Source organism: Phasianus colchicus, chromosome 6, assembly GCF_987193195.1.
Source record: "Phasianus colchicus chromosome 6, bPhaCol1.hap1.1, whole genome shotgun sequence".
NCBI lineage: Eukaryota > Metazoa > Chordata > Aves > Galliformes > Phasianidae > Phasianus > Phasianus colchicus.
This window is the reverse complement of record NC_143441.1, coordinates 10,091,537-10,113,808: the sequence shown is the minus strand read 5'-3', so window position 1 is coordinate 10,113,808 and position 22,272 is coordinate 10,091,537. Positions and strand designations below refer to the sequence as shown.

The 22,272-nt window shown below is 40.0% G+C and overlaps 1 protein-coding gene across 2 annotated transcripts; it reads right to left on the bottom strand.

Annotated features, from left to right (window-relative positions):
* Positions 1 to 833: 833 nt before the first annotated feature.
* On the bottom strand, positions 834 to 4,273 carry LOC149917415 (uncharacterized). 2 transcript variants are annotated; one of them, XR_016467435.1, is made up of 3 exons: positions 1,617 to 4,273; positions 1,359 to 1,523; positions 834 to 1,260 (listed from the first exon to the last, which is right to left on the bottom strand). XR_016467435.1 is itself a non-coding variant. In XM_090142139.1 (2 exons), exon 1 carries the CDS (start codon positions 2,301 to 2,303, stop codon positions 1,629 to 1,631), a length of 675 nt encoding a protein of 224 aa, XP_089998265.1. In that variant the 5' UTR covers positions 2,304 to 4,273; the 3' UTR covers positions 834 to 1,523; positions 1,617 to 1,628. The 2 variants fall into 2 exon arrangements, 1 of the variants encoding a protein (XP_089998265.1); XM_090142139.1 differs by having other exon boundaries at positions 834 to 1,523.
* Positions 4,274 to 22,272: the final 17,999 nt, after the last annotated feature.

Below are 22,272 nucleotides of genomic sequence, written 5' to 3'. Positions count from 1 at the left end.
TTTTCTACCCACACTCTAATGAGCAGGCTTCCCTCTGCATCACCGTAGCACGACAGTAGCATCATGTGCATATGAACTAGGTACTATAAGCAAGAGAACAGAAAGGAAGACACAGATAAAAATGTGTGCCTTTTTCAAGGCCAAACATGCAGATGACCTTCTGATTTATTAATATTCACACTGTCCAATGTGACTATAATGTTTGCCTTGGGCTGGAGCCTACACTGCTGACAACATCATGTGAACATATTTAGAGTGTCTTCATGATCAAAAGAAAAATTATTTTTTCTCCCTCCTTTAGAAGTATTTGAATTTGCCTGCATAGATATGTTCAATAAGTTAACAACAGGTTATATTATGGGTGTCCAACCTTTTGTCTTCTCAGGGCTGCATTGAGTGAAGAGGAAGAAGGCTGCATATTTTTTGCTGTTCACAGGAGTGTGTTTAGCCAGCGTATCAAACTGCAACACAATTATTTGCCATCACTTGAGTTAGTGCTGCCCTGTGCTCTCCCCATGTCCTGGTGTCAGCTGGGTGGGATGTGGCTGCTGTAACCACTTCTGACTGCCTCCCAGGGAGGGGATGTCAGTAATTTAAACAGAAATGTTTTGCTTTAGTTATGTGTTCGTCCTGACAAATGCCAATTCTTGTTTTCAGTTCAGGTAGATACCTGTTCACCAGTTGGTTGTTGAGAGCACATGAAATACTGTGAGTTTTCTGGTTCTGTAGTTCAAGAGTAAAAAGGGCCTCTTTCCTATGTTCTTGATGATGTGTGTGTGAAAGATCCCTGCCACATAGCAGAGGGTGCTGAGGCAGGGCAAGGGGACAGCCTGTGTGTGTGCAGTGCGGTGGCTGTTCCTCGGGCTGGCAGTGAGGGCAGCGTGTCCTGCTGCGGGGTACGTTCTGTGTGCGGGAGGCAAGGAGGGGGCGCGGGAACCTGCGTGCAAACTCGAAGCTTCCTGAAGCAGAGAGACAGTCAGTGCTTGTCTTTTTTAAAATGAAAATGTGTTTATTTGTTTTGTGGTTTTGACTCTTTTATTATTTTGTAGCAATGTTTTAAATTGTTGATTGTCCTATCTTGAAAGAGAAGTGCAAGCAAAGCATCTGGATTGGATCTTCTTGCTGAAGTTCAGCACTTCTTCATGTCCAAAACGAAGTGTGGTTCTCCCCAGGATCAGCTGCCTCTGTTCCTTTGACTTCTCCCACCCTGGGCAGGGATGAGGGAGGAGGACAGGAAGGATGGGCTCATGGGAGCTTTGGCTGTCGAAAGAGAAGGATGATCACGAAATGGAGGCTCTGTGTGAGCTCATGGGATGGCCCTGAGTTGGGCTCTCCCTCGCACCTAAGGGTAAACTTACAGGATCCTCGCACCCCTGCAATGTTTGTGGTCCCTCAGCACAGCAGCTCCGAGGATGGCAGTCCCTGCCCTGCCCTCTTCCTCAGGACTTGGTGAAGAAGAGATGAGAGGACTTGGGAAGGGACGAGGGAGGGGGTGGGGAAGGAAGGGCTCGTAGGAGCCTTGGCTGTGGAAAGAAGAAGGAGCAGGCAATGGAGGCTCCACGTGAGCCCGCAGGATGGCCGTGAGCTGGGGCTCTCCCGGGTAAGGGCAAACTTACAGGACGGGAGGATCAGCGCCGGCGTCGAGGCGGCCGTTTGGCGGGAGGTGGACGGATCCTGGCGCCCCTGCGATGGCATTTGGGGCGCGACCTCTTCCTGGTTGGCCTGGCAGCAGCAGCGAGATGGCCAGTGTGCCCCAATGGAGGTGGATCCACTTCCATCAGCTCATCTGCCACAGGTGGATCCACCTCCATGGGCTCTTCTTGGCTGCCAGGCGGGTCCACCTCCATGGGCTCGATGTCATCAGCCTCTTCCAGCAGCCGCCTCTTCTTTAAGGGTGGCTGCTCCATCCCGTCCTTGGAAATCAAAAGAAATACAAAGTATCTCTTTCCAATGCTGGAAAGTGCTGCTGTCTCCGGCTGTGTCAGCTCAGGGACTGCAGTTGAGGGCAGTTGGGTGCCCATGGCAACAGGATTCTGAGCAGCAGGTGCTGGCCCAAACATGGCGGCTGGCAGTTGGGGCCTGCGGCCATTTCTGGGAGGCAGTGGCACGAATGTAGCAAGAGGGTCAGTGGGGGCAGGGGCTTCTGAAGCCCCCTGCAGCTGCCTGGGGTGGAGAAGGAGCAAAGCATGCTGACGCCCCACAGGCAGCCGAGGGAGAGGCAGGACATCCATGGGGATATCTGACCTTGTTTTTGTGACCCTGATGCATCTGTCCGGTTTGATGGTATTGTCTATAATTCTCATTAAGTTCTTGAGATATTCATTAGAGATTTCTTTATGAAATTTTACTCTTTCTGTGCTTTGTAATTGAAAACACTTTCTCAGAATTGTGACTACAGCTAAAAACAATTACAGGAATAAGACATGATTGTGAATTGAGAGGCATTTCTTTCTGGTCAGACTGGGCTTATAAAGTTGCAGATAAAAAGACACAGTCAGACTGTTGAGTTGAATGTCTGATTGCAGCTCTATACATTCTGTTTGGAAACTTGCAGAGAAAGTATTTATGTCAACTGAGTCTTCCATCATGAAATAATTTATTCTTTTACTGAGAAAAACAAGGAAGTCTCCTTCCATGCTGGGTGAAACCCTGGCTATTTTTATGCTGCCTTATCACAGAGATTCTGTGTCTGCTTGGGGAAGCTGGCTGAGAATGCTGAGAATAGCAATTAAGAGAGCACATGGTGAAGGTGCATAAGGCCTGGACTTGAGTTATCCTTCTGCCATTCTTTAAATATGCCACATCACCCTTGTAAGGAGCCTAGAGTGAAGTAGGTACATGAAAAAATCACTGTATTCCAAGGCACCTTCCTGCAGAGCAGTCTGCTCTGCATGGCTCTCTAAACAGGGAGCATCATCAGCTGATAATGTTCCAGTTGTGTCTGCAGAGTTTCCACTGTCTGAACATCTCTGTCTTACCAGCAGTGTTTTTCAAATAGCCACCTACCAAACTGAAATCAGGTCTTGCCTTCTCAAATGAAATAAGTTGCAAGTATCCTGGCCTCTTCATTCTCTATCCCATTGCCATGACAAGTGTTCGTTAGCAGAGAGATCAGACGTGTATTTCTATCCATAATAAATGACAGGGTAGTCATTGAGATTTCTGCTGAATTGTTTAGAATCCAATAGCCTTGGCTTCTGTCAGCAGGTGAAAGACCATGCATGGTGTTCCTGATAGCAGCCAAATTTGGACCAAATATCATAAAGGTAAGATAGTGCTTAGTAGTTTTCATATGCACAAAGGTTTATATATAATTGAGTCCTGAAGTGAGTTGTTCAGAAAACAACAGCAGAATTATGCCTCACCCTCTGAAAGTGAGAAAGTTCTGTTCAATCTATTTATGCAATCACTGTACATTATCAAAATTCATTTTTAATTAACTGCAATGGGAATTGTACATCTATGGGCTGGAACCCATGGGAGAAGACATGTAGGAGGCACTTAGTTGGAGTAACAAAATCATATGCATGCCTATTATTCTGAGATTTTACATACTGATTAATGTCTGAAGAAGAAAAGACTCCTTTATTTTTCGTGATGAAGGAGGAGAGATGAACTGCTCAGCTGTCTGCACTACCGAATATATTGTTCCATGGACCCACTTCTCTTTTGACAGTGAATACATATTCTAGGTGCAGTTCTGAGGTGCACAGCTGTGTGTGTATCAGGTGAATGAGGAGTGCAAGGCTGCTTCTCCCTGCACTGTTCAGCTGTAGGACAATAAACCAGGAGTTACCTTGTTCAGATGGATGAACATCCATCCATCCATCTGAACACGTATATATGTTATATATATCCCTCTGCTCAACACAACTAAATCAAAAACACCTCTCAGGAAAATACACAAAAATGTGTGACTGAAGATTTGCAGAACTGGGATTGCAGAGCTCTGCCCAAAGCACAGATGGACTTTTCTCTAAATTGGAATCATCTCATAACATCTCTTTGATCCAGCTATTTGGCCAGCTGCTCCATGGCTCCTCTAGCTGCTGCTTACTGTTAAGTGACAATGTGAGTGGCAAGCCTGTCATCATCACAGTGAGCGTTGTGGTTCCTCCTGCTTCTGATAATGCTTCTGCCTGAGGAATTTGTCTTTTCCTTTTGCTGGTAGGAAGAAATAGGTGCATTTTGCAGTCACATCTGACTGGTGTCAGACTTGAGGTGTGCTTGGAGGCTGGTGGGACTGGATCCCCTTATCAACGTATGTGTTGCTCCCTCTTGTTCTTGAGTAGTTCAGAGTCTTAGTCTGTGGCCTCTGCAGGTTCATTTTGCCTTAAGGCCTTTGGGACTTCAGCCAGAGCTGCTGGTTTTGGAGCAACTCATTAGCTACACGGTAGCAATGTTTCTAAGAGCATCATAACACTGATGTCTGTGGTGTGAACTTGGCCAGCTACCTCTGCTTAAATTTCTTTGGAAGGTGACCTTATGCTCCAGTGATTTTCATTAAGACTGGAATTTCAACTTCACTTACTTTGTTTTGAAGAAATTCAGTGGTGGTTTTATAGCTGATTATTCTAAATCAATCTAACTGTTCATGTGGTCACCATTCATCCTTCTGCTTCTGCTTCAGACAGCTATCTTCCACATAAATTTGCAGGGAAATTAATGCTGCAGATGCCTCTAAGCAATACTAGTAATGACATACAGAACTAGTCTAAAATTAAAAAAAACAACAACCAAACAAACACATATTTCTCTGTCAGTAATTTGATAAATGATTGGAAGTTGGGCCAACATAAAAGGCTTCTTCAGATAGCGTTAGCATCCTTCTGTAACTATCCAGGAAATACATATATACTGTAAATTTGAAGTGAGGCTTCATAGTACGTTTATTGTTGATTACATGGACAAACATGAGAAAAAGGCTATAAACTGTTCCCAACTGCTTTGTTGATGTTTCTGTGACACACAAAAGCACCTTGTTTCAGGAAAAACATGCTAAGAGGAAATCTAATCTTTGTTATAGAAAATGTAAGGACTACATGGAAAATAAAGAACAATCTCAGCTTTCTACTTTTGGCAGGTTGCTTAGAGGAAGCCAAACCTTTGCTGGTTCTGAAAGCAATTAAAAGAACCCTAAAGTAAAAAAAATATTAGCCTGCCTAATTAAGATACCATCACTAAATCAGTGGAAATATTGTGATTTTCTATACCTCTGATTCTGTTCCTAAGTGTTATCCTGTATTCCATAACTGGGCTGTAGGTTCCCCTATAGGAGAGGAGAGATGGTACAGCTGTGTTCTTCCTGTTGCATCCTCAGGGATCCCTTCTGACAAAATACCAGGCTGTTTTCCTTGAGAAACTGCAGTATTGTTAATTGATTTATTACATATAAAAAATAAGATTCCTCGACACAAATACTTCTCAATTTTAAATGCAAATGCCGCCTAGTAAGTGCTTATTTATTTATGAATTTTGTTTTGCAATCATCTGGCATATTTCCTATTCTTGGCATACTAGCCAAGAAATGTACATTTAATAGTAAATAAATGCTTTAAAGTGCACAAATGACTTTACATTGAAGCTTGCTCAAGTTTTTCTTTGGTATCAATACAGAGGTAGCACGGGGTCCTCCAGGGACTGCTCTTTCTGTATTTCCTTATGCACAGTTGCAGTTCTGGGATTTTCCTATGTAGCAGACCTAAAAGAAAGAAAGAGAGAGAACTTCCTTTTTACAAAAGTGTTATTAAATCACCTCAATCCCTACTCCTGTTCTCCATTTCATGTTTCATGTTTGCTCATTTGTGAGTCTCAACTGCTGAAGTAGGAAAATGAATCTCGCAGCACCTTTCTGGTTGCTCTGCTGCACAGCTAAAAATTAAGCGACATTAGTTTCACTTTATAATAGCCTGTAAGACAGCTAAGAGTTGGCATGTCTAGGCACGTGGAGTCAGTCAGTGGCAGGTCTTAGGAAGGATGCCACAGCACCTAATTTTGATGTTGCTGGCCTACGTTGAGTCCTGTCATTTTACAACCTAGTGCCTTATGGGTATGAAGCAGCATTAACTGATTGCAGTGTGAATTATGGGGTTTTATTATCTTTACCTTTCCTTTGCCTTTTTGTAGCAACCGAAAACACCATAGTAAGCAACTATCATAACAGGGACTGGTTAAGTCACTAATAGACATGCAGTTTTTACTTGCAAGTCCACAGAATTCTTACCCTGTAGTAGATGCCATGTTCCTTCTAATGGATATGGAGTAAAATTATTGTATGAAATGTTTCTCCTTCTGCATATAAGGCCAATACTTGGCTTTACAGACCAGTTATTCTCAAGGCACGCTATGGCTGTGAAATACTTTATGTTCTTTACATATTCTTATTAAACCCACCTTAATTTGCCCTCCACAGTGAAGGAAGAGCATACCTCTGTGACCACAGCATTTTGCAGGCAGTTCTGTCATGTAATTTAAAAGCCATATCATATTAAAAACAAAAAAAAACCCTAGACAGCACACAGTCAAAGTTTCTTGATTACTATTAAATTCTGAAGAATTGAAGCGTATAAAATATGAATGCATGAAAATAGTATTTATCTAATCCATACCGATCCAGGGACTTATTCTGTTGACAGTGTTGATGTAACTGTCCAATGTTTTTCTCCTAGTCGTTTTGCTGGTTTGATCTGTTCACTGATGTGAAACCGTAGCCATTTGCAATGTTACATTTTCATTCTGTTTTTATAATGTACTGTTGGATTGGTCTGCCTAGGTGTAGAAAATAATTGCCTGCTTTTAATATGCTTCAATCTCAGCTTTAGCATTTATATATGAAAAGGGGATTTCTCTCCTCTGGTACCTTGGAGAGTGAGGCAGGCTGGTTACCCAGGGCCATCTTACCATTTTATGACTGAAGCTAACTAAACTGTTACCAGCACTTTTGCTTTTATTCATAACCCTTTCTGTAGTGTTTTAGCTCATCTAATATCCGTATTTAGATGTGCTTGTGAAAATGGAGATTTACCATGACAAACCTTAGAAACTGTGCTGTTGTCTGCCAGCTAGAAATTGGTGGCTAGGAAGTATCAAATCTGTTACTAACCGTCAGTCTACTTTCAGCTGTCAGGTTTCAAATCCATGGAAGGTGCTCTATTGTTTTGCTCCTGATCTCTCTTCAATTTTGTCTTTTCTTCTGATTTTCCCCAAATTCTGTGAAAATGGAAATGGGAATGTAGTGGAAGTGAGTTTGGGTATAATGAGAGTCAATGGTGAAGAAAACTGATGTTTTTTCTCTGTTTTCTTAAATCTGTAGTGACAAATCTTTTCTGAGCAATTAAAGCCATACATAATCCCAAAGAGGTCAAACAATGCAGCTTTGGGAAGTGGGCAGAGAAGGCATGCTGCTTAAGCTGGAAAGTTTTGCTCATCAGTATCTGAACAGGGAAGGCACTCCTTTAGGTGAGAGTGATTTATGGATGGCGTGAAAAGTTAGGACTAACCACCTCCAAGCCTGAAACTTGTGCAGGATGTAGAATGTCAGCAATGCTTTCTGAATTCAGCCAGCAGCTCCTGTTCAGTCTGTAGTACATTTGCTAGAAAGACAGTTGCACACAGCTTAAGGAACCCTTCAGATCCACACGTGAATGAATCCAATGGATAATTACCATTACTGCTGCTAGTTACCAATTTACTTCAGCTCCAGCATGGCATTTGCAACCACTAGACTGGAGCTTGTCATAGCTTTTTTCCCTGAGATTAATCTCTTATATTCAAAAATCTCTTCTATAAGTAGATAGTTTACAACATGTTCAAGTCTTCTTGCTATCTTCCAATAGAGATTCTAGAACTTTCTAGCTTTCAGGATTTCTTATTTGCCAATCACTTAATTTACCACCACCTGTGCAGCTGCCATTGAAGCTTTGGAAACATTAACACTCTAATGATATTTCACACTTCTAAATTGAAAAAGTCATGTGCATAAAAAAACACTTAGATTATACTTCAGATATCCAACTGCTCTTCAACTGTTTCTAAGCCTGCAACTTCCAAAAAGACTGAGAGAGAAAAATATCTGCTGCATGTGGTTTTGTTCCCCAATTTTTTCAACTATGATTAAGGTTACCTGAAAGGTACTTTACAGCAAATTATACAATATATCCTTCATGCTGTGGTGTCTGCTTTTACTTTTGCTGCTTGCAGCTTGCTTTCCTCTTTGCCTGTCTGTGCAAGATCTATAGAAAATAAATGAGTTTAAAAAGTATTTTTGGAGCCATCTGCTCATACTGAAATGAGAAAGATACTTCTCCTGACCAGAGCTTTACAGAAATGACAATCCATTTTTCTTAGAAATCAAGAGGAACAGTAACTGAAATGAAAAGGTATATAACAAATTGTTCTGAGGGAATGATGCAGAACAGGCATGAGACTGAGTCTTCCATATAGCCACAGGGATGAACAGGTGATGTCACACTGGATGTGAATCTTTTACAATATGCTTAAGACAGAATTTCTGGACAGTGCCCTTTTTATTCTAGTTTATCAGAAGGCCCCTGGCTATAGCAGTGTGTAAAACATGACTTTTTGAATAAGTTGTTCTTGTAGTCTTGTTCAACAAAGACATGCTTTCTCCAGAGATCAACATTAAGGGAAGGAGTGATACATGGCTTTTGTACCCATATTGTGTACAGTTTTATTGTCCTGCAGCTGACGTTGTTCAATGTTGCTGCTGTTAAATGTTGTCTTCTAGACCATATTTAAGAGGACTCAACAGTACTGTCTGGCCACAGATCTCTGTAACTGTAAGAGTATATACTGACAGTGAATTTTTTCCATGTCCTTAGCTGAAACACTTGAAATCAAGCCTTGGAGCTCTCTCCACCTATTCTCACTTCCCTCACCTACAGAAACTTTTAATACCATATGATAACCAGACAAACTGAAAGATTTAAAAAGAAAAAAAAGGTTGGTTAATTGATCTCAGAGAGTAGTAACCAATGGGTCATACTCTGCTATCTGGTAACAAATGCCTCAGGTGTCTGTGCATATCCTCTTTAATGTCTTTATCAATGGCCTGGAGAAGGGAACTGTAAGGTTTGCACATGACACCAAATCTGAGTTAGAGGAAGGAATATGGTCATCCCTTTTTTGTACAGCAGTAGCTCAGAAGAAATAAAAGTCTGACCATTTATTCACAGTGCTGGCAATTGTTATGATGGCTGTGGGGGAGAATAAACTCTTCTCTGTCTCAATAACTTCTAAATCTAATTGGTGGGAATTTGGTGGAAATATAACTTATGGTGCGCAGGAAAAAATATAGTTATGACTACCATAGTAATACCATTACTATCGTAGTAACTACCATTAGTAATAACGCTGACCCAAAGATGTAGTGGGAATGCAAGCAGATTTTAATCCACTTTTAAGCATTGCTGATTTATATACAGCAATGCAATTATGTAAAGAATACAGAGCAGATGGGCCATAGCCCAAAACAGCTCAACTGCTCAACTGCTCAACTGCTTCATGAAAAATTGCACTTATCAGAGTTGTACTCTGTTAGAATGAATGCAAGTAGCAATGGCAAAATTGCAGCGTCTAGTGAACTTGCTAAAAGAAACACAGGAAACTTTTTCACAAGGTAGAGAACTTGTGGTTTCTTTCCTCTGCTGTCTTTCTGCACTGTCAACTGAAGCCCATCGACTTCAGGGATCTTGAATTTGAACATCTGCTGCTGCTCATGTGATTTCACATTAAAAAAAAACAAATCCAGGGTAATTCTGAGTGCTTGAGTAGGCACACAATACTTTGTTTTAGGATAGAAAGTTAACATAAGATATGCTTTTAATCTGCCTTCAGGTCTGCCAGAGAAAAGTTCTCTTAGCACATTCCTGCTGACACTACTTTCCTGGAGATGAGAAACAGCATGTTGTACAAGCATTTTAGCCATTAACTCAGATCTGATGAGGATTTCTGTGATGTTTTTGATGGTGAAATCTTTCAGAAGATCCTTCATATAGCATTTTCAAGAGAAAAGGAAAGTCAGTCAGCCCTCAAGGTACAACCAGCTGTCTTTCTTTGTTCTGAAAAGACCATCTACTGGTATACCTGAACTAAGAGATTCTAAGAGAGTAAAGATGAAAAAAGCAAATAAGGGCAAATAGGGTGAGGAGGGAGAGAGGGAGGGGATGTGATAGGGCACAACACAGTGATAAAAGAAACAATAAAAAATACCCACCGGGTTGTTTGAAGGTAGTGCTAGGTTGCCCCTGGCTAGCATCCAAAATCCTATCCAGCCACTCACTCACTTCCTGCCTCTCTCAGTGGGACAAGGGGAAGAAAAAAGGAAAAATAAGGAAGGAGAAAGCAAGTGTGTTGTGATGAAAACAGGTTGCTTTCCAGTTACTGCTGTGGGCAAAATGAATTCAACTTGCAGAATTTAATTTGTTGATGGTTAAAATAAGTATTTCATATTTAGCGACTGGAAATGGATAAACGTTAGAACATGCAACAGGGGCACCTTTCCTCTCCCCTTCTGCCAGGCTTAGCTCCACTCCAGCCTCCTCCCTCCTTCATTGTTACTGCACACTCACTGAGTTCATGGCACTTCAGCCAAGCCATGATCCACAAAAGGGAGAGTGGTATTAATTATACTCAGTACACAACAGTTTCTCTCTGCTGTTTCTTTGTTATGCTTTTTCCCTGCTCCTACCTTGGCTCTCTATGAGATATGTTCCTTAAGGAATACCTATGTGTTCCAGTGCAGCTCCTCTATGGGCTGCTCGGCAAGATCTGCTCCACCACAGAGCACTTCCTCCTCCTCAGACGTTGGTGTTCCCTCAGCTGTTTCTCACTCTTTTCTTAAATACATTTTCACAGAGGCGTCACCAGCTTTGCTGATGTGCTGTGTCCTGAGGTAAGGCCACTGGAGCCAGCTAGAAATTGTTATATCCAGCACGGAGCAGCCCTGGGCCTCTTCTCACAAAAGGCATCCCTGGTACAATGTTGTTTTCTACATCTGACTACTTGCATCCAATACAAAGGTAAAAAGAAAAAACAGCAATACAGCCTCTAAGCCCAGTGTCTGAAGAGATACTTGTCAGTTTTTATTGGGATAAAGGTTGCAAAAGTCATCTTGACATCTGTTGAACTTCTCACAGTACTAAATAGCATGCAGTTCTGTTTGTAGCTTTGGCCCTTAGGTTATTCTAATTCATGTGGCCTTTTTGCCAAGACATTGGGATGCTAAAACAAAAAATCTTAGCATACTGTTAATCATCATTTTATTTTCTCCCTTATCAATAAAAACTTCTAGCGCACATCTGTTCAGCTTCTCCAAAACATAATTTATTAGTGATACATAAAATGTATGTCCAGCTATGTGCAGTGCAGGAAGCTCCACCCTCAAGGTGGTTAGCTACTGAAGCTGCCTTTCACCTTTCACTCTTCAGGATCTGGTGCAATAGTGCATGGGGAGAAGGGAAAGATCAGTTATGATGTATTGGACTACTTTGCCAGAATGTTTGGCAGCATATTTAGCTAAGAAGCATTCACCATCTGTTCAGTTTTGGAAGGAAGGCAGAGAAAAATAACTTCCTGAAGATTTAGCCTTTGTAAATATTTTAAAGTACTCTTCAAACAGTCTCCACTTAAACATCTATTAAATGTTTGGTTGACAACAGCTACCCAATAGTATCGAGGGTACATAAAAGATTGTCAGCACTTTTTGACCTCTCAGCTCATGTAGCTTGGATGCTCAATTATGCCTACTAAATATGCCTTCCTTAAGTGTCATTCTGGAACTGGGTTTATGCATTTGTTTCACGATTTGAACTGCTTTGTCATAAGTATACTTCTGGTCTTCTTTTGAGGTCCATTTGTCTGTAAGGGAAACACTGCTGCTGTTACTAATTGTCTGGTCTCTTCCAAGGGATTCTGTGTCTTTGAGTTTTGAGTCTACTTTTTTCATAATTTCCTCCAATTTCATTTGTGTATGGAAAGTTAAAATGTTATTATCTTTTGTAGTTATTTCTTCTCTGGCTGAGTGAACTGAATATTCCAGATCCAACTGTTACTAGAAATATTTCACAGAATCATAGAATCATAGAAAAAGGGGTTGAAAAGGACCACAGTGATCATCTAGTTTCAACTCTCCTGCTATGTGTAGGGTCACCAACCAGCAGACCAGGCTGCCCAGAGCCACATCCAGCCTGGCCCTGAATGCCTCAAGGGATGGGGCATCCACAACCTCCTTGGGCAACCTGTTCCAGTGCTTCACTACCCTCTGTGTGAAAAACTTCCTTCTAATATCTAACCTAAACCTCCCGTCTCAGTTTAAAGCCATTCCCGCTTGTCCTATCACTATCTACCCTTGTAAACAACTGTTCCCCCTCCTGTTTATACGTGCCCTTCAAGTCCTGGAAGGCTGCAATGAGGTCTCCCCAGAGCCTTCTCTTCTCCAAGCTAGACAAACCCTTCTTCATAGCCATTCTCCATAGCAGAGGTGCTCCAGCCCCCTGATCTAGTCTAGCGGTCCTCCTCTGGACTTGTTCCAAGTACTCTGCATCTTTCTTGTACTGGGGGCTCCAGACCTGGACACAGTATTCCAGATGGGGTCTCACAAGAGCTTTATTTAATTTTATTTTATTTTTCAGATCTGTAAGTTTATTTTGGTCAGTGTATGATGGCTACATAATGACTCACATTCATGATATTTCATCACTGAGGAAAACTGCTAAGAATGGTTCTTGTGTGAAATAATTCCTTACAGAAACACGGAGTTGGAAAAATAATCATCGATTAGACCTTAAAAATAGTTCACTGCATAACTTGACAAAAAGCACAAAGGCTCATTCAAAAATCACAGTCATTGTTCTCCTATGCTGTAATAGTTATAATTTCAGACGATGAACACCAGACATTAAGATTAAACTAACACTGATGTTTTCTTTTGCTTTTTTTTTCCTTTTTAAAAGCAAATTCATATATAAGTGCACGCCACTATAGTAACATCCATAACAGATCAGTTTGTTATGATCACTATTTGGTAGAGCAAACTTCACCCCCCCCAAAAAAAAAAGATTAAAAAACTTTAAAAAAATTTTGAAGACTATTTTGTCATAGGAATACATAGCATCTACAGTATAATTTAATAAATTTCAAGCTACTGAATAAAAATACGACACTAGCATGCACAATACTATATCAAGAGTAATGGAGGAGTAATTTATTTATCTAAGGTAGTTTTCCCTTGACTGCAGATAGACATGAAATTAGATTTACACCTTTTGTAGTTGCTTTTAGTATGGGAACCTTAAGAATGATCCATCTGTCTATTTCCATTTTAGTGCCATTATTGTGCTGTGCTCAGCAATCAGTCAGCTGTCAGGAAGGGATCTGCTTCTATTTCTCTTTTTTTCTTAGAGCTGTGCAGAAGAAGCACTTCTCCATGGCACATGTAGACAGCCTGAAAATGCATGTCAGCTATATTTACCCCCATAGATAAGTCCATTAAGGGTCTGGTAGTGGTATCATTATGCATAAGGCAGTTCACTACATCCCTTTTTGGTGAAGGAAGAACTCATTCATTAGAAGTGCTCATTTCTTTTCCAAGAATGACAAACAGATTTCTGAAAGTATCATCAGCTGTAGATCCAGTTGAAGTTGAGTGAGGTTAATCCTTTCCTTGGAAATTTCTCTCTTCTCATCTTTGAGAAGCTGAATCCTAAGTGGCACAAGCAACAACTGTACAGCAGGTTGGCAGCAGAATATGAAGGGAGTAGCAGTGAAGGAAAGAATGATAAAGGAGAGGCAGAATAGGGAAAAGAAATGAAAAGGCAAAGTAGAACACTCGGAGAAAGCAAGCAAACAAAAACTGAAGGATAATTCCATGCTTTATTTAGGAAAACATGTAAAAGGAAAATATTCTAAGAACAGAATTGAATAGTTAATTTCTTCTAGAAACTTCTGAGCTACAGCAATTGTTTTCAAACTACAGCACTTGAAGGAAAAAAAAATAATTTAAACCGTAGAACCTTAGAATCCTGGTTCTTAATTGTTAGCTTGCAATGTGGCTGCTTTATAGGAACTTATTCTTTAATATAATTCAGTGTAATGAGATTGCACCAAATATGACTTGAAATAGAATTTGGTTTATTATTTCCCTAGTTATTGGCTAAGAAAATTGAATGTGGGGAAAGAATCACATCTGTCATTATTCTTGTGACTTATATCACAAATTGCCAATTAAAAGAGTGGCAGGGGAACAAAACATGCTTCCTTTCATTCTCAAACACGTCCATTCCACTCACATTCCAAGGACCCAAATTAAACAATACAAGGCAATTTCTTCTTGTTAGTGGCACTTCATATCATGTAAACCAATACAGATTTTGGCTTGTACTAATCTTCAACTTCTTTCATTGGAGCTGTACTAAACCCAGCATGGCTTAGTTGTACCTGGCTCAGTATGGATAGCTGTGAAGTTGTGATAGCACGAAGTTCTGCACAGACCAACCACACGAGTATTTACTCATCATCTCTAATGACTTTTGTGTGAGCTCTGTGCTGCTGCTGTTACAATGCTAACAATTCTCCAAGCAGAAGCTAGATAACACATTAGGTGAAGTCACAGCAATGACTAGTCACTGCTGACATTGCCTAGGGCGAAACAGGAAAAGAATCTGGTTAAAAGAGCCAGCGAGAAGCAAATGGTGATTTCACTTCAAAGTCTCTCTGATGAAATTTATCTATTACTTCCAAGATGAAATGTGCTCTTTAACTGACTAAAACCCAGACTGATTGGATGCTTAACTCCACAAAACAGCATCTGACACCTCACAGTCATGGACACATTTTTTTCTTGTATACTTCTCTGAGTTAACTCAGTGCTAGCATTCCTGTGCTGAATTTGGAAAAATGGAGCAGAGATAGACTATTTCCAAGGCCACATGAGTAAATTGCTTTAGATGAGGTTTTGAGCAACTTGGCATAGTGGAAGAGTCCCTGCCAGCAGCACAGGGGTTGTAAGTAGTTGATCTTTAAAGATTCTTTCCAGCCTAAACTGTTCTGTGATGATTCTACTAAGTATAAATTACTTCAGCTTTCTCTGAAGAGTGACCCAGATTATGAGATTGGGGCAGAAATCTAAACTTGTAAAGACTGCTAGAAATGTGAAAGGCAATAAGTGTTACATATCTGCAAGACACATAAGTCAGAAAACATTTATTTTTACCCCACCTGGGTTCATGTTGAGCTAGCATGAGTATCTTCATCCAGAACAGTATAAAACACGTGAGTTACTCCAATCATCAGATAATTTTTCCTCAGAAGAAGAGTGGACTTAGTTAAGAGTCTTTTTGTCTGGACATGATTTTCCCTTTTATATGAAGGGGAAGCCATTTTCAACTTCCTTTTTGTTGTGAATTCTTCCAGCTGAAAGGAAACAAAATAATTTTACTAGTATTCTCCCTCTCTATGGCAGGACCAGTCCCCACAGGTCCAAGGATGTGTCCTGTTTAAGGGGTAATTTTTTGTGCAATGATAATGTATCTTAGTTTACTGCAGAGATCTCTTGTCAAGACCTGCTGGTACGGGGCTTTCATCCCTACAAACGTGAAAGAATTCGTAGATAAGGTGATTCTGATCCATTTTGTCTTTCAGGAGTATCCTGTCGGCTAAGTGGTCAGCTTAAAGATCACAACATTAACACTGAAAATATGAAAAAATGTTGTTGTTGTTTTGTTTTTTTGCTTTTTTGTTTTTTTTAAATAAATATACATACCAGAATACTTACAGCTTAAAGTCTGTCTGGTTCAGATTTGATTTACACCAGAAATACCAGTAAGGTGGACATTCTAGAACCGATTCCTCCCGACTCACAACAAAAATCTTTTCTTCCTCAAATGCCTGCACAAGTGTTCAGCAAAATGGGAACTGTCTCTATCACTTTTTTTTTCTTTCTACTCAGACTTAAGCTACATCAAAACATGACCAATGTTCTCTGTTACATGCATCAACACTGCTAGTCCTTAAAAGTCATGGTTTGGATTTTAATCTACCTCCTTAAGGACCAGATTCCCAAATCCTCTGTCTGAAAAATGTGTTTTATAATGTCTTACCAAGCCTCCCTCCTACAAATATAATATGTCTGTATACATCATTATCCAGGGATAGCTGAGTCTTACAGCTGAAGATGTTCAAAAGGATTGCTTATGTATGTGGAATAAATTATGTTCAGTAAAATGATTTTGCATCCATCTGTTGCAGAGAGGAATGCAGTGCAGCAGAAATCCGTTTAAAACTGTTCTTTCTTTCTCAAACCATTCTGTCTGTGGGCGGGTGGTTGTTATCCTTGTAGAAAAGAGAGGGACCGAAGAGCCTTGCTTTCCACAATCAGTGTGGTTATGGTAGCTAATAATCCCTTTACTATACTGTGTTACAGGTTATTGTAAATCAGCAGCTGAGAGCTAAGGTAAGGCTGACCGATCTCAAGAACTTCAAGAGAGACTGTGCATGCTCTGCTCCTAACGCTTCTAAATATGCACTGTGAAAGAGCAATTTCTAAGAAGTTTGCTTTGCAAACCTCTTCTAAGATATCTGTCAGAGAAGCTACCAGGTGTAATTTACCCTGTTTTTTTTATAGGCAGCTTTATACATTTCAGACCTTGGCACTTTGAAGTACTTTGAGTTAAATCAGAATAATAGATTTAGCCACTTTCAAGCCTGTGGGATCCATACATTCCTGCTGGGCTGCTTTTCTGAACAGATTTTACTGGTTCATGACATGAGAATAGAAATATTTGATAGTACATCTGTATGGGACTGACTTGATTATGATTGCTGTGTATCTCTGTAGGGGTGAGGACAAGCACAACCCCCTCATCAAGCCTTGTGAATAGGATTGTCTGTGTGCTCATCATGTTGTTCCTGTCCAGAAAACCAGATGACTTATGAGCTGCTGACATTTAGATTGTTTTACTCTTCAGTACTTTGTAATTTTCAAGCTCAAAAAAAAAAAAAAAAAAAAAAAAAAAAAAAAGGAGAGGAGCAAATACTTTGCTGCATGTAGACCTGACTGAACATAGCTGACAGGAGGACTGTCTGAGAGTTGGTTATTGATTCCCAATCCCAGCCCTGATCCTGTTATTGCCTCTTTTTTTCAGTGCTCATTATAGAGACCAGATTTGTAACCTAAGAGTTGATTTCTGCTTGGCAACTTTCTGAAGGCATCTCTTGATCTCCAGAAGTTACTGGTGTAGAAGATTGTTTATTGAAAAGCCTTTTCTGAGTACCTAAAGTTTTTTCTTAGTATGCTCAAGAGAGGTGGGTTGTGAAAAGCAGAGATTGAGAAAAAGGTCAAGAAGAAAATTATTCAGTCAACTCAAACTGAAGTGGAAAACTTTTGGTGTTTCCAAACAAGGCAAGAGAGACAAAGCACGCTAGTTCTGTGTTCAGATTACACAGCTTACCTGACAAAAGGGTAAGTGATTTTCTCGTGCTTAGGAGAACTTAGTAGAAAGTTGGGATGCACGCTATAAGGTGAAGCCTTGTATAACTATCACATCTATTTGAAGAAGAAGCAAAAAACAACAAATCAGTATTCCTGGCTACTTCATGGATTTAGTTCTACTGCACTTTTAAATTGATTTTATATGTAATCCACACTCTTTTCCTATTTACTAGTTACGTAGTGAATTATTTTTCTCCTTTTCTTTACGGAATGGAATCTTTATGTTGGAAGAAGCTCTTGTTTCTTCAGTCATCCTTGAGGGATTTAAATGTCAATATAAAAAGAAAAAACAGCAGGCTATTGTTTTTAGACAGAAATATTTGGGGTCTATTGTGGAGAAGCAGTTCTGAAAGCAGACAACTTTGCGTGTTTTGTTCCAATTTCAATAGGTAAACAAGGAAAAAAGGAATTTCCCAAGGGGTTGGTATTGGGTCCAATCTTGTTCAACATCTTCAACAATGACCTGGATGAAGGGATAGGGTCCACCCTCAGCAAGTTTGCTGATGGTAGAAAGCTGGGAGGAGTAGCTGACACACCATAAGGCTGTGCTGCCATTCAGCGAGACCTGGATAGGCTGCAGAGGTGACCCTAAGGAGGTTCCATAAGAGCAGGTCCTGCACCTGGGGAGGAATAAGCACGTGCATCAGTACAGGTTAGGAGCTGACAAGCTGGAAAGGAGCTCTGCAGAGAATCTCTGTAAATCAACTCAAAAAGAGTGTCTAGGAGCCCAGTGGGAAGCATGGGTCATGTGTATGATTGTGAAGGCACGTGTATGTCTCTCTTTGTGTGAGGAATTGAGCGGAAGACTTTTGCAGAAGTTTGACACTCAGGACGGACTTTTTTTTCTGAAGGCAGCAGGATTAAGAGATACTTCTGCTTCTTATTGCTACAGGGCATTGTGGAGCATGCCACAGCTCAGTATTCATAATAGGTTAGTGCTCCAGCTGAAAAGAGTTATGAATGCAATGTGTGTCATCGCATTTTTTTATATACAAAGGTAGGTTTAGCAATTGAATTAAATGTGACTGTATGGGTAAAAAGCTGTTTTATAGAACAGCCTAGAAAAACAATTTTTAATGCACGAGGATTGTCATCATACTGATTTAAAGAAACCACAGCCCAGACCCTTCTACAGAAGTAAACCTAGACATTGTAGTCTTTGAGAGAAAAACATCACGTTCATCTGCAGACAGCTTCAGGGAGGAACATTCTCTGTCATGCTTCAAGGCTGTAGGGCTGAAGCAAAGTAGGAGGGTAATACATAAATACAGCTCACCAATTTGCATGTTTGTGAATAAAGGTTGTTTTTTGATTATAACTATTAAGTCTGCTATTTTCTGCAAGTGCTTAACTCACTTAAAAGTCATTTTGAAATTATGAGAGAAGGAGACAGTACTAGTGATATTTTATGTTAATATAACTCTAATATCTTTAGCTCTCTTCTGTTTATTTATTTGTGTGTGTGTGTGTGTTGTTAATCCATGGCAGCACTTCTTGGGAGTGAGTGTTGGAATAGCTGTGTAGCATATGCATTAGTGTTTGCTCTGGTGACCATGAGTGGATTGAATCACTCGTTGCTCTACAGCTGCTCTGAGTTCAGTGTGACTTTTTTTCTTGCTGAGGCTCTGCATCCAAATTCCAGCACTATTCTCTTCAGTGTTAATCCACGTAATCTCATATAATCTAAATCTTTATTAGAATTCTAAGCTGAAGCTGTCCTGTCATATGTGATCTCGTGCTGTTTGAAAAACTAGCTTTCTAGGGAACTTTCTTTATAAAGAAATGGAGGCGCTCAGCTCTCTGCATGGTAAATAGAAATAAAGAAATTGGTACAGGAGGAATTTTGGAGCTGGTGATTTTGTTGTTGTTGTTGGGGTTTATTTATTGTTTTCCTTTTTTTCTCACGAGTGAGATTTTTGTAACTGATTTACTCTGATTTTTGTAACTTGAGGTGAATCCCTAGGGAACTTTAAAAGAAAATGGAAGGATTCTGTCTAGTTGAGAGCATATTAACTAACTTCTTCCATTAAGTAGTCCCTCAAAGAAGAAAAACCCCCTTATTTTTTATTGGCGTACTCTGAATGTCAAATGTATGTGAAGTCCATCTGCTCTGGAATCAGTGCTATATTCTCTTTTCAGTTAATATCTAATGTTTACCTACAGATATTGCATTGCTTAGCTTTGTGTGTTGTGCAATAGTTTCCATATGTAGGCATGAGCACAGCATGCATATCACCAAGGTTTCTTTTTTAATGATTTTAATTTGCTAAGGAGTCACCAGCTACTCAGTTTAATGAGATACTTTTTTGTAGGCAGTTTTACTCTACTGGATAACTTTATCTCAGTACTAAATTATCCCGTTTCGCTGTTTACTCCAGGACCATTCATTAATATGTTGAATCACACTGATCAAAGCATGGATGCCACGGATCACCTCCTCCATTCTGAAAATTGATCATGTATGTCCATCCTTTCTCAAAGATGATGATAACATTTTATAAAATTTTAATCTCGGGAGATTAAAATATGTAGATATGTAAGATATGTAAAATATCTTACATATCCCTTGATAACTGAATGTATTTAAAAGCACTCAATAAGACACCTTTTCAAAGCCTAATAGAAGTGCTTGTAAACCATACCAACCAAACCATTCTCATTTAAATGCATGCTGATTCCCTCACAGAATGCATTATTTCTTATGTAAACCTACATCCCATGAAGGATTTTGCTTTTCCTCAGTGTATCAGCCTTGTGTCAAGTGAACTGATCCATTATTATCGTTTCCATCAACTTACCTTTTGTGGAATTCAGACTTCCTGGGTGGACTGTTTCCCAGATCTCACATCAAGCTCTTTTCCAAGATGAGTGCCCACCTATGAATGGTACTTTCCCTTAACTGAACTGGCTCATGGTTAACAAAGTGTGGTTAATCTTATCCACGTGACAATTTATTTTGTCTACTACTGAGCTATGTCCTGAGAAACAAGAGCTTGGCAGGCTTATTAGTGTATGAGGAGGAACTTAGAATTATAATATATTCTGGTTCAGTTCTATAGTCTTGTCATATTTCCCCCTTGGAATTAATCAGAAGTGTACATAGCCACTTTTGCCCACATGCTGCCCTTTGTTATTAATTTGTTTTGCAATCTGTTCTTCATTATTTTGGCAGAGATAACACACTGTTTTCAGCTGTCTACTTAGGAATCTTTCATGCAAACCCTAACAAGTCTCTGGTGCATTTTTCTTTTAATCTGCCTCCTTACTGATCCCCTAGCTCTTACACTGTTTCAATGGATCGTGTTCATTGTGGCTGTGTTCCCAGAGATAGAAAAATTCAAGTGATGCCAGAGAACGTATGTATCTCCTTTGCCCTTGGTTGTTCAGACCATGGTACAACTTGATAATGAGTATATTTGAGAGTTACTACCACTCTGATCTTGATCCTATTAAAATTAAGCTAATGTGAAAAATCAGACTAGAACTTCCAAGTGGATTTGTCATTGGGCTGCAACATAATCCTATCATAAGCAGGAGAAAGTTAAGATAGAGATTTAACTATTGAGGATTTTCATACGGAGGTTCAAAGGAAGGTACAGTGTGTTTCTGTGTTCTTCCAAATGTCTTGCACCTCACCTACTTTCACTGTTTTCTTCTCAGATTGCCTTATATATGTGGAAATTTTGTGGGGTTTTTCTTCTTGTGTCAAGCTTATGGCAATTTAACTACCTCTGAGTCAGAAATATTCATCTTTCTCTGATTCTGTGCACCAACTGGTCAGTGCAAAGCAGACATAGTCATTGCTGTTTGTTTCAATGCACTACATGCTGGTCTATAGCTAAATGCATTAGCACATGTCTCATTAGCCTCTGAGCATCTGATATAAATCGTCACTTGCACATTCAAGAGATTGTCTGCATTAGCCCCGTTCATTTCCTTGCAGAAGTTAACCATTCTGACATAGACCACCACTGCTTTCAGTGGTTTGAACTCTGGAAATTTTCCACAGAGACAGAAAACTGCATGTTCCATTCCACCAGCTGAGACGTGAGAGTGTAAACACTCATCTGGGAAAGCTGAGTTAGGCTGAGCATCTGACAAAGATGCTAATGGCATCAGCTGGTTTGAGGGCTGTCCAGCTCTGCCCTCAGATATACACTGTTCAAAGCTGGGGTCATGGTTCTGTTTTCATTGCCACCTGTGGGAAGAACTGTTAGAAAATTCCCTTCAGCTCGTACAAAAATGGGGACAGTTGTCCCTGAGAAAATGTTCACTGTGCATTGCAGCCACCAAGGAGAGCCAATCTCCTGTGGTCTGCTTCAGTCCAAGAGCAGTGACCTTAATCAGCAGATAAAATGATTAAAAGAAAAATAAGAGTTATGATAGGGTATACATTTTTTAGCTTGCTTAAATACAGAATGTGCAGGTGTGGAAAACCATCTTTCCCCGGGCATTAGTGCTATTTAATGTATGCAGCAATACAGCTTTCATGACAGCAGTTAATCTATTTTGTGCAATAAACTGTCCTCTTTATGTGATGCAATCAGTACTAATTACTTTTCCATGGGATGCGATCAATATTTACAAGTCAGTATTGCTAAATCATTCCTCCCACAAATGGCAGTGGAGAAGCAGATCATAAAATGCCAGAGAATCCTTTCTCAAGAAGAAATAAAACTTCGTGAAAAACAGAGCTTTTTCTTTTGGGCTGCAGTGAATTATGATCTTGAAGTGAAAATACATTGTGAATTGAACCACTTCAGGCT